Source organism: Pinus tabuliformis, chromosome 3_1, assembly GCF_031772625.1.
Source record: "Pinus tabuliformis cultivar Carrire ecotype Pingquan chromosome 3_1, CPIR1, whole genome shotgun sequence".
In the NCBI taxonomy this organism is placed as follows: Eukaryota; Viridiplantae; Streptophyta; class Pinopsida; order Pinales; family Pinaceae; genus Pinus; species Pinus tabuliformis.
Window position 1 is genome coordinate 285,830,673 of NC_142301.1, and position 13,529 is coordinate 285,844,201.

Here is a 13,529-nt window from a genome sequence, read left to right on the forward strand (position 1 = left end):
GTTTCGCAGGGCCAACAGCAACACAGATGCGGCATATATCAGAGTTGCGCAATAGTTGGTGGGCAACAACAGCCAAACATCAACAATGTGACAAGAGATGATGTAAAGACAGGGTGTTGTTACAAGGGGCAGCAACACTATAACATATTCCTCACTAAGAAAGAGTGTTAGTTTTTGTAGCATCGAATGTGTTATAGCTTTGAAATTTTGTGGAAGCAAAAATGCATGAGATCTCCAAAACCCAGAAATCGTTTCTAGAAATTCCGCCTAAAAATGACTTAATTAGATTGTTAGTCATTTTTTAAATATTTCCTAAGTCTAAACTTGGGGAATATGACTAATTAATCATAATCAATTATGTCAAGGTGTGAATGTTCTAGAAACTCACACGGATTGACTTTAAGTTAATCCTAGCCATCAATTAAGATCTAATCTTGATCGTTGAAGTCTCAATAGAGGATTATAAGAAAAAGTCGATGGGGCTTGGAGAAATCACTTGAGCAATTCGATTTCATGAGCATATCGATTTCCTAAGTAGCAGCATTCAGTTGCCGAAGAGAGAGCCAGTGAGATCAAAGCAGTGAGAGAGGGGAAGAGACAGTAAGGTTGGAGGAGACGTTCCAGATCCAACGAGTGTAGTGATAGAGAAAGGTAGAGATTTCTCCAAGAAGCAGCGATTGATAAGATTTCCTCCAGGCTGTAGGAAAACTTCCCCATGTTTGCTGACATACTCCCAGGAGTGAAGTGGGGTGACTTGGTGTTGTAACCCCAAAGCGCTACAATTGGGCAAGATTCTCGAAGAGTTCCACCTCTTTAATCAATACCTTGCTACGAGGACCCACGGTATTTTGTAGCATGATGGATCAATGGCAGTGGATGCAATGAGATGTCAGAGTGACAAATGCATAGTCTAGTTGCAGTCAAATGTTGGGCAACGCGATGTAGAGTTGGCAGTAGTGCAAAGAGGCACAGTGCAGAGTCAACAGCAACACAGATGCCTCAGTGACAGCAAAGATACTAGCAGCAATCAGAGACTCGAGCGACAGATGCATTTTATTGATCACAGTTAATTCAGTAATTAGGATGCTTCTCAATTGCAGCAGTAGCAGATAAGAGGGAGTTGCAGTGTTGGCAGTAGTATCGCAGGTTTAGCAGCAGCACAGATGCAACATATATCAGAGTTGCGTAGTAGTTGGTACGTAGCAGCAGCGAGACATCAACTTCGTGACAGGAGATGATGCAGAGACAAGTTGTTGCTACAAGGGGCAACAACACTAGAACACATTCTTCGCTAAAAGGGAGTGTTAATTTTTATAGCACTAGATGTGTTCTAGCCTTGAAATTTTGTGGAGAGACTAGAATGCATGAGATCTCCAAAACCCAGAAACCGTTTCTAGAAATTCCGCTTAGAAATGACTTAATTAGATTATTAGTTATTTTTAAATATTTGCTAAGTCTAAACTTAGGGAATATGACTAATTAATCAGAATTAATTAAGTCAAGGTGTGAATGTTCTAGAAACTCACATGGATCGACTTCATCTTAATCCTAGCCATCGATTAAGATCTAATCTTGGTCGTTGAAGTCTCAACAAAGGATTATAAGAAGTCGATGGGGCTTGGAGAAATCACTTGAGTAGTTCGATTTCATGCGCAGATCGACTCCCTAAGTAGCAGTATTCAGTTTGTCAGAGAGAGAGCCAGTGAGATCAAAGCAATGAGAGAGGGGAAGAGACAATGAGGCTGGAGCAGATGTTCCAGATCTAGCGAGTGTAGTTGCAGAGAAAGGTAGAGATTTCTCCAAGAGACAACATAGAGGCTTCAGTGAGCAAGTTCAATTTTGTTGGGGTGAAGTTGGATTTCAGTTCCAGAGGCCGGAAAGCATTTCCAAAGTGTCAGAGAACCAGTTTTCCAGTTAGCAGAAGGTTGGATGGCTTGATCTTCAGTTGTTCCGAGCAGAGTGTGTAGCACACTGCGTTGGTGTGACGTAGTAGCTGCGCAGAGCTAGGAGGAAAACTTCATTTTCATAGGGTTGTTGAGTGTCGAGATTGCTTGGAGTGAGGGTAATTTCCCATAAGATATTTTTGCCAGTATTTTCTTTGCAGGATTGTCAGTATTCAACATCCAAATTATTGTACTCAAATTTAACTTCTGCTTAATAATAAAGTTCTCAGTTGTTGCTCTTTTTTTCCCGAGTTGGGTTTTTCCAAGGACATTTGTCCAAAAATAATTATCATTTTATGTGTGTGTGCTAGTATTTTTTCCAGTGTTTATTTCTTCCATCGTTTATTTGTGTAGGTTGCGGTATGATTGATTCAGTATTTGCTACTTTGTTGTAGCTCATAATAAATCAATTGTTAAATTTTATTAGCAATTAGGAGAATTATTTCCAGTCGCTGCAATAGGATTCTGGTTTTGGAATTTTCACACTTTCACCACCTATGCTATGTCATTGATTTTTATTTTGGAGTATATCGACTTTAAAGGACACAAAAATAGTGTATATAGCAACATATATCTTTACATTTCATTCAGCGTTTCATTCCCCCACCTTGGGGGTATGCTAATTCAAAAGGAAATTGGAGCTCAAATTGTTTATGGTACTCATACAATCACCGCATAGACAATTTTTAGTAGAATTGGACAGCACATTACCTTTTTGTTCAACTCCACCAGTTATAATTGCTCTAATGCCCATGTCTTATAATGGTGCATTGATACGAGTGACTAGCATCCTGTCAACTTTCTTTAACTAGATATGAATGATTTGCAGAAAACTAATTACACTTCTCTGTAATATCTTCTTATCTCTTCTCCAATTCACAACGTTGTTACTCCTCGTATAGCTCAGGTATTGGTTGAGTGGTTATTCAACCCTTGCATTTCAGATAGTGAATTAATAGACTTGACATTTCTTGCTTCAACGATTACCTCTGGTATAGAAATTATCAGTACAAGTTTTTGAAAGGCTTTATGTTAACAAAACCTTCATAACAAGTGGCAAGAATCTTTGGATATGTTCAAGCAGCCAGGGGCAATTTCTGGAACTCATTACGCAATTGACCACAGGCGGCATTTGCATCTAGCCCCCGTGTCTGACGGATGCTAGTGGTTACTTTATGCCTCTCCAGCACTTCAGCGAATGCCATTACCTACATACATCAGAACAGGATAAAAGTTAATATAATGCCAGGCCTCTATCGTTTCAAACATTTATTCAAGGGGAAGAGATATTGAGAGTTTCTGTCTCTATTAATTAATTGTCTTCAATTCAACAACAAACTGTAAACAGAAAGCATCCACAAAATAGAATTTGCAAAACAAATTGTATATTAATTTTCCTGAAATAAATATCCCAAAAACAATTGAAACAGGCAAGGAATTGAGTATTAAAAATGGTGGCACAAGAAGGTTTCCTGATGCAAGTTTGTCGTTGTAGATCATTTACAGACCAATTATCAATATCGATACTACATTAAGAACAAAGGACCCTTAATAGGAAGGACTTGAACAAGGGCCTATGATTTCACTTCTAAATGAGGCAATATTATGCACCAGAATGGCATATTCCGCTGTCTCCTCTTTATGTAGATCCTTGATAGTGAATGCAGGACTTTTGATCTGGTAACCACTGGCTTGGGGAAGACTAGAACAATGGTTTCTTTTGTACATTATCTGATCACTGTGTCTCATGTTCCTATTACTGTTTCAGTGAGAAAAAAATGCCTATCTGAACATGGATGAACCCCTCTTCCCAAACAAGTAAACAGATTCGGTAGTTTACTGATTCATCTTATCAAGACATGGCAACCAAAGAAAAATCTAATGCAGTGGGTTCCCATCATTGTGCAATCTCTCAGCAAGAAGTGTCAATTTCCTACTAGTTTCAATGATGAGACGTTTTGGCTTGAAAGAAAAGAAATTATCTTTTCCAGCAAATAGGCAGATTACGATATTAGTTGCACTTAGGATTCATCCACTGGAAATTATACTGGCATTAGGCAGACTTTGTTGTGGATCTCTATCCAATTGAAGCAAGCTTCTAGCAGATTAATTTTAATGCCAAGATTAGGCTTAACTTGGTGTAGACTCTCTGACAGTTATCACAATAAAAATGGAAAATAAATTTTGACTAACAATGCCATTTACATGTCCAATGTGTGAAAGATATCAAGCTTAAGTTAAAAAAGAAATTTTTGCTTCTGCTGAAACAAGCTTACTGCTTTCTTATATGGTCGTTGGAAATCAGAATCAGCAACTGGGTTAAATGGAATCAAGTTAACATGATGACCACGACCCCAATGGTGAAGCATATTTGCAAGCTCCGATGCATGTTCTGGGCTGTCATTCACACCAGCTGTGCAAGAAAATGGGCTGGTTAAGATAAAACATAGTTTATAATCTCGTAAAGCTGACAGAAATAAGACTTCCATAATGCTTCTTGTCTTGGAAAAAAGATTCAAGTGATGACTAATCTAGCTTGCACCTTCCTTTATCCATATTCATGCTCAAGGTGGAAGAAACAATACCCAACAGTGTGTATTCAAAAGAGACCCTTCGACCAGTTTCTTCAAAGTAGTCCTTGCAATCTTTCATCAATGCTTCCAGTGGATAAGATTTTGCACTTGGAACAATAGTCTCTCTAAGCTTCTGATTTGGAGCATGCAAACTGCAGAAAAAAAAACCAGGTGGAGTAATGACTCAGAGACATTTTGCTATAGGCTTGCAAAGCCAAACCAGAATGTTTATGGCAAGTATCAGACAACCATCAAACCTGAAAACATGCTATGTAATGAATCTTGTACGCTGCCAAATGACCCAGAACAACTGTAAATTTATGAACAATAACAAAATGTCCAATTGCATGTAAAAATAAAATACAGGCAAAAACCACAATCTACACAGATTCATCTCCAACAAAAGATCAAGATTCATTTCAAATGTTGCAGAACAAATCAACCAATCAATTTGTCCAAGCAAGCTTACAAACATGAGATCAGTGTTGATAATATCGGTATCGGCAAAATATCAGCGAAGGTCTAGAAAACATCTTATCGGCAATATCGGCGAAAATATTGGCAAGTATCAGCAAACATAAAAAAATGCATAATATATTCTTTTTTTTCAGATTTTTAAACATATAAAGCAATAACAACATGAAATAAACACATTGGCACATAAGTATGAAGAAAGCACTGATATATATTATGTAGTGGATGTAAAATAAAAATGATACATCAAAGGCGATACCAAATCCTGCTAATCCCTGATAATTGTCCAATCAAGGACTCATATGTGGAGAACCAATACAAAATAACATCACATATATAAAAGTATCTCATCATCACGAGTTATAAACTTATATGTAGCAAAACAAATAAAACTAGTAGCTATCTATCTAAGACCAGTGCCCTCTCCCTAGCAGCAATCTTTCTGTCTTTTTCATCAATTGCTTCAAAAGCTTTTCGTATAACCTCCGCACTAGAAACCGTACAAGGCATTACATCATGTTCAGGGAGTCTAGCCAGATGGTATTTCAATTGCGTAACCCCTCCTGACATCTTGGTCCCACACAATTTGCATGATAGATATGCCCGAGTTGTCCCACCATCAGGCTCCCCATACTCCCAAAATGGGTCCAAGGTTTTTGGCATATTTGTAGTGAACTAATTCAAACCTAGAGCACCAAAAAAATAAAAAATTGCCATTAAACCCCCCAACACAAAAAATAATAATAACCACCTCGTTTAAAAAAAAATACTGCATTATTTGCAATGTGAATGAAAAATGGCAATAAGAGGGTGCATAAGAAAGCTGAAAAAAAAAATGAAGCTTGCTGTCCAAATATGGAGAAACCCCTTGCATTGGCTCATGGGCATGAAAATCATAGCAAATGCAAAAAAAAAAAAAACGGCAAAATGTTGGTAGGCAAAGAGGCAAGCAAGAATAACCCTAAATCTATGAAAAAAATCATTAACATAGGGGTTTTGAAGAACATACCTGTTAATGGAAGAAATGAAGTTTGTCTCATTGTTCTTCAATCTTTGATCGATAAAAATATCGTAGTTGGTGGTGATAATGGCTCTTCGATCTTCAATTCCTCCGACAACTACCACAACGCTCTCCCCTTCTTTCTCCAACACTCAGAAAACCGAAATGAGCAAAAAACAACCGAATTTTCCCTTTTCTAGGTGCGGCCCAGCCGGACCGCCAATTTTTCCTATCATCGGGCAATATTTTCATGAGATATCAGCGATATCTTGGAAATATCACGATATTTTATCGGCGATATTTCATCTCCCCAAAAATATCACGATATTTCCGAATATTGCCGATATTGTCAACACTACATGAGATAGAAGTCGATATAACAAGCTTTTCCCTGTTCACAATTGAACCATAAGCACCTTTCTAACATGTATACTTAAGTTATTTCTCATAAGCGAAAAAGAAACCAATGGAGAATTATATCGTTGATTGAACTCGTGATAGATCGAATATTGATCTTAGTGTTAATTCTTTTATGCCAGATCTGATTTACAACTTATTGAAAACCCAGAAAATATTTATCTCAAATGTTTCTGAAATCACTGATAAAATAAACATGTTGGTATATTAACTCAAAAAATAAAAATGCAGCGGAAGTAAAATAGAGAGATCAGTCACACTACAACAGCAAATTTGTGCCCAACACAATCTTCCTTCATATCAAATTTCTCAGAAAAATTTGGGCCTAGACCCACAGAGAATACACAGAAAAATAAAACTGCTGGGAACCTGGAACTCGGCCCCACTGAGAAATATTGGCCTCAATGAAATCAACCCCTGGAAATCAGCACTGCTGAAGAAACTCAACCACTAGAAAATTTAGCCTACCTCACCAACAATTCAGCCCCTCTCCATTCCCTTGTATGGCCCTTGCACCCTTGAGAAATTTGCGCCTCTGGATATCTTGGCCCTCCCCTTCAGCTGACTCAGCCTCTCTATTTCCTAGCTTCGACTTCCCTAAAATTTCTCCTGAAATTCCCTGCTGCAATTCTCCTCACTTTTCTTTAGTCTAATCAAGCCTCTTGCTCTTGAGAAAATCGCTTTCTCAACAATTGTGTCTTCACCTCTCCCTTAGGCTTATTTATAATTTCATTAGGCCAAAATCCTTAACCCTAATCTCCTAAGTGATCAATAGCAAGGATTAAATACTATGCCTCACCTGTGATTGACGGTTGAGATTATATCTAATTCATTTACATAATTTAATTATTTATCCTTAAAACATTTGCCTAATAGTCCACAATACTTAATTAAATTAATTATTGCATTTTTCCTAAGTTAACCTAAAGAAATAAATCATAAAAACACTTACTCCAGCAAGCAAGGAACTAAAGAGGCAATCAAATAGCTTCTACATGCTAAGACACCAAGCCAATGTAGAAGACCTTTCGAGGCTACAAAATCAACACTTAGGCAATTAGGACAAAGGTTTTCAGCCACCCTGTCACAATTTCTTCAGATTCTTGTTGATTTAAACCATGGCAGATCCTTGCATCCCCCAATATTTGAATATTTGACATTTAACTAATCTCATTGCCTTCTTATGAATATTACAGTTGAATGCTTGCTGAATGGTGGAAACCTACACCATTTTCTAGATATGGGAACATGGTGAAATGAGTGAGAGAAGAGATAGATTGTTCCACTTCCAGATAAAAAAGAACTGTAAACAAGAACAAGCCCCAGAAAATGCACACATTTAAATTTTAAATAGATTTATGGTATCTTTGCAAATTTGAAGTGTCTCTTGGACTCTAAATGGAAGATACTTTGTAAGGTCTTGCTGAAAATCTGTAAACTAGCATTCTGAGCATCACAAACTAAGCAGGCACATGCTGATGTCCAATCCTTGCCATCACATACCAATTTGACTCCATTGGTAATCCAACATGTTAACCTGCATTTATAAACAGTAGCAAATGTCTGACCCTCACTGCAGTTGAATGCTTGCTGAATGGTGAAGGCCTACACCATTTAACAAAGACAGGAACATGCGGAAGTGTGAGAGAGAAGTGATTGAATGTTCCATTTACAGATAAAAAAGAGCCGTAAACAAGAGAAAGCCCCAAAAAATGCATACGTTTAAATAGCTGAATAGTATCTTTGCAACTTTGAAGCCTCCCTTGAGCCCTACCTGGAAGATACTTTGTAAGGCCTTCCCAAAAACCAAGGCTAGCATTCTAGGCATCACATTTCAAGCAGTAAGATGCTGATGTACAATCCTTACAACTAAGCATCAAGGTTGACACTTTTCATTCAGATAAAACAAACTGTTCAGGTAGACTGGCATTTGGAATTACACTAAATATTCCTATCATCACAAATGATAAGACAAACCTTAAGTCACCGCATTCAGCATAAACCAATGAAAAAAATTGAAATTTGACGAATTTCAAAGGAAATAAAATAAATTTGTTTGAGATTGGTCAAATTTGGAAATGCATTCCAAACTGAATTTAAAGCCAAACTTTTTTGACATTAAATTCACCTAAATTTGATTTAATTTGTTTGACTTTGACATTAAATTTGTCTAAGAAATTATTTAAAATTTAAAAAATCCTAGGATGAATGCTGTGTAGACCTGCATTTTCCTTCCTCCAGATTCTGCATACAACATTCTTCTTCCCCCTGGCTCCACATTCATTTCCACGGGCCTCCATCGCTCTGTGTACGTAATTACTTATTACAGTTACTCTACAGCTCTGCCCTGTCAATGCCACATTCTTTTCCTCGAGGATCCAGAAACTGTGTTTGAAGTTTGAATTTTGGAATTACTCCATCTGTCTGACACCAACTACAGAGTCGTTAAGAAGACAAAGCAGAAATTTCATGATGCCAAAAGAACCATAGAAAGAGGTTTTGGTCCTTTAACTCAGATTTTGAAGCCATGTATACTCTGGAGAATCGTAACATCTGTCACAAAGATAAAGCCCTCTATCTCAACAGATTCTTTCTGCTTTCTGGATTGACAATGTATTAAGAGGTGGTGATTCAACTCCCGAATTTCTGATGAAGAGACTCTCCTGCTGAGTGAAACCAGCACAGCTTATTCATCAATGGGATAGTGTGAACGCTGTCTAGAAGGCAAAATATTGGATCTAAACATATCTTCAAAATTTTGAAGAGCCAGCATAATCATTTGGATCATCAAGGCTGCAAAATACCCCAACAATCCCCACCTTTCATATGAGTAGAAACCAGCCAATATTTTAGCGTCTTCAAAGCTTAGAAAATTTGTTGTGCCTGAGATAGTATAGGAAAATGAGCACACAAGTGTGGACTATATCACAAGGTTTGCCAAACTTCAACCTTGAGGTTCAAAATTTTGCAAACCTTAAAAAAAAATGAGGTTCAGCAAACTGCTTCAAACCTCGTAGACATTGATCAGGTCAATAGCTCAAAACTCATAACCTCATGTGTCACAAATCAAGCTTGTAATCTATCCTTGTAGTTTCCAAGTCCATGATAGTATGTTTTATGTTTACTAATGTTGATTTCTTACTATTCTATGCTATATTTCATTTTAAAGTTCATAGTACATACATATATATAGAGGAACCTCATCCGAATCTCGTCAAAAAATTTGAACTCGAACTGAATTTAATCATTGCCAAATGCAACCTCAAACCTGAATCATGTGAGAGTGTGGATAGACCCTATGATTTCATGAACATGTTTATTTGAACAAGATGAAGATGTATTTAAATTTTGAATAAAATGAAATGTTTTTAAATACATGTTTAGTCATTTTGACATGTTATTTTTATCATGTTGATGTGTGTCTAATGAACTTGATGAATTTTATTGCATATTTTTTTTGTAGTATGTCGAACTTAATGCCGAATCTTATTACCAAAATTTCTATTGTCGAATTTCGAGGTTACAGAAGTTAAACTCAAACTCAAACCATGCGACAGGACAAACCTGACCAGAAAGCAGCAATTCCCATTAAATGACATGTGAACAGAGGTTGATTGCATGAAGAATGGAAATCAATTATCAAGTAAGATACAATCAATTGCAGAAGAATAACATCAGTTTTAAAAGAAAACCTGAGTTATGAAGGAGAAATTTATTCTGGGCAAGCAGATCAATCAGCCATAAATAATTTGAGGGTTAATTTCCATTTAATGGACAGTTACCAGCAATGAACTTTAAGCAGGTCCATGTTATTTCATTAGTCACCAACACATGATTACTAACAGAACCACATGGTAAACCAAAAAGCACGCAAAAATATCTCATTATTATATATTATCAAAAATTAACAGTTAGACAAGAAAGATGCTAAAGAATTAGAGCTTACAGCATATTTTGATCTCATTTCTACCATAATAGCTCTGAGGAAGAGGATATGAATCACATTTATATATACCCTTTCCCCATATTTTCAGTTTTGCAAATAATTTTCTGTTAATATAAGACTATTTCTGAAAAACATAAAAAAATAAACAAGTAGATAAAAAAAAGATGGAATTGCTATAGAAGTTATCCAACTGTTTAGTAACCTCTTAAGACAAAAACTGTTTTGTTACAGGAAAGGAGATCTGACAGAACCGTTTCTGCAAGAAAGCTGTCCGAAAAGGGCCGCATTTCTGCTGACCATTTTTTTGCAGGTTTCTGGCCAGTAAGAAACAGCTAGTAGAAAGGCCAAAAAATAAAAAAGAAACACCGATAATGTTTGCCCTGTTCGCCTGAGCACATCCCCGTTCCTGAACTATGTACAAGAGATGGAAACCCAAGATGGGTTCATGCACCCAAGGTCTGGTTGCATGTCATCCAGTATGTCTTCCTTATTACACATGACACTACAAAGCTTCGAACACATTTAACTTGATTCTTCTCTTGAATGGTGGTGCCTTGTTAAAGTCCTATCTCAAGAGTTGCACAGAGGCTTTCCTTACAAGTGTAATCCTTGCCCAAGATATAGGAATTTCCTTATATGACTTTTACTGCAATTTCACAAATTTCACCTCTCAATAGAGGTTTCTCGGATCTAGTCCCTGAGAGCTTTCAGCCTTAGGGTTGATCTGAAATATATAATCACAGCAGTAAAGAGCAATATATACTTCACTTTACTTCAGTCCAAATCACTAGGTAGCTCAACATACCAAAGTGAAAGAAGTGTACTTGAATTGCAACCAGTTACAGCAATTAGGGCACAATTTTCCATGCATATAGCAATTCTGAAATAACTTTAATAGAGCATAATTCACAGCAGTAAATCTTCTCTCCACATCTTCAAGATATATATTTAATCGCTTAAAATTTCAGCCCTATGCTACGTCAAATCAGCATAAACAAGTGCCAGAAATTACACAATCAAGGAGACAATACAAGCTGAAAATCAAATCTGTAAGTACACAATAGTTGGACAGCTGATATACTTCATTTATATATATGAGATGATTACATGTACATATTCACAAGTATCACAAGCTTATACAATTTCATGCTCTGGAAAGTGGAAACCATAGCCACCAACTCCTAGCTAGGAATCACTCCTAACCAAAGCTGGCCATTCCACCAAGAATCCTCAACAAGCTAGCAACATCACCAACAAGTCCTCCTAGACTAAAGGAAAATGCTTCCTTCTCTTCTCCTTAACAAGCATCACAAGTAGCACTAGGGTTTCCAAAACCCTGATCTACTTCTCTCACAAGAGCTACAAACTTACAAAGTACAATGTTATCTTTATCCATCTAAGGTTTATGACAAACCCTAGCTTCTTTGCCTCTTTAGGGTGGAACCCTACCCTAGAATATCTCTTGAACTTCTGCAAAAACACTAGCTCACCAAGCCAAAGAGAGATAATACAAAGAGGAGTGCACAAGAGAGAGGAAGTAGAGTGCTTCACTCCTCACATCTCTAATACAAGTGTGTGATCCACTGATCAATGAATGCAAGAATGATCTCTCTTTCCTCTATTTATATGAGTAGTAAATGAGTTCAACAATATGAGGTGGTCTTAATCTGCTACAAGCAACCTATCCACAAGATGGTAGGCCTATATGTGAAGCAGTTGTTGAAATTTCTATTCAACCCAAATCTTGATTTCAGCCCTCAATAAATTACTTAACACAGATTAGTGTAAGTAAACTAGCTAGTGCCCACGGGGCTTTGGATTGACAGTGAATGGGTGCACTGTTAAGAACTCCTTGTGATAGGTCACTGGTTCAAATCCCTTGTGGGTCTTTACCTACAAAAAAAAAAAGGTAAACTAGCTAGCATTCAAATCTGAGATTTATGAGCAGAAATACACTGAGCTAATAAATCTGAAAATGCACAACAGTGGAAATGACCAGTAGACACATTTATCATTCATATTTGACACATGAAATTTTTGGGCAAAGCCCCTGGAAAAACCCCAAAGGGAAAACCAGTCAAGAGAGAAATTTTATTAATGAGCTCACAGGAAAAACTTCTGAGTTTACAACAGCAATAAATGCACTGTACTTTCCTCATTTTTCATGCCCAGCATTGATTTTCTTGCCCAACACTGTACGGCCTGTACCTTGCTGTTCCAGCAGCTTGAAAATCATGCCCAGAATTGTTGTGCGGCCTTCAAAACTGCTGCACAGCCTGTGGAAAACTCATTGTACATTCTTCCATTAATGCTGTCCTCTCCTTGGAATGTGTGCCCATTTGCCTTGGGAAATGCACCCTCCCTCTTGCTGCCCTTCTCCTTCAGCTCTCCAAAATCTATTTCTCTCCAGTGTGCCTCTTCACTCTCCAAAATCTCTATTTATGTCTCATTAAAATGTTTGTAACTGTAAGATCTTGAATGGTCAAGATTAGATTTTTCCCTTCCAAGATCAACTGTTGTGATTTAATCTCTCATTGAGATGACTTACATGCTTATAAAGTCACCATCTAGAGAGTGTCGCTCAGACACTTCCACTTGCTAACTACTGCCAACGCGGAAGTACTTGTCCGAGCTACCCCAAAAATGAAAAATCTAACAGCACTCCCTCCAAAAGTGGCACATGTCAAGCTCCAAGGTGAAGACATCCAACAAGTGAGGCTCCAAGGCATGAATTTTCCTCAAGTAGGTACAACAATCCACCTCCAAAAGCCTCCAAAAGCTCCAAGACTTAATATACCATGTTCTCCTCCAAGTCCACCAAACCTTATGATCACCCCATTGACCCAACCATCCTCGTGTCAAGCACGAGCCTCCATGCAAAAAACCAACCATGCTCATGCCATCTAAAGCTCAACACAGTCCTCTAGAATGTCCAACACTCCTCCTCCAAGGGAAGACGTCCTGCAAGGATCCACACAATGTCTAGCAATGAATGAGCAAGCCACCTCGTGTGTGCATCCAACATGAAACACCCAAGGTTCATCTATACCCCATGCACCCTATTGCCTCAAAATCTAGCAGGTCTTGTGAGGGGAGCTCACAAGGCAAGAACTACACCAAGTGACCACTCTGAGGTGTGCCCACTGTCACCATAGCCACTACTTCCTCTTTAGTGG

At 37.7% G+C, this 13,529-nt stretch overlaps 1 protein-coding gene across 1 annotated transcript in view; it reads right to left on the bottom strand.

The window, feature by feature from the left end:
- Nucleotides 1-2,865: 2,865 nt before the first annotated feature.
- Nucleotides 2,866-13,529, bottom strand: part of LOC149186907 (Radical SAM superfamily protein) — an 83,682-nt gene continuing 73,018 nt past the window's right edge. The window contains exons 8-10 of the mRNA XM_089411223.1: nucleotides 4,529-4,668; nucleotides 4,220-4,356; nucleotides 2,866-3,151 (exon numbers count right to left, since the gene is read on the bottom strand). Coding sequence (XP_089267349.1) covers nucleotides 3,020-3,151; nucleotides 4,220-4,356; nucleotides 4,529-4,668 — 409 coding nt within the window. The 3' untranslated portion in view covers nucleotides 2,866-3,019. The remainder of the gene's footprint in view (nucleotides 3,152-4,219; nucleotides 4,357-4,528; nucleotides 4,669-13,529) is intronic.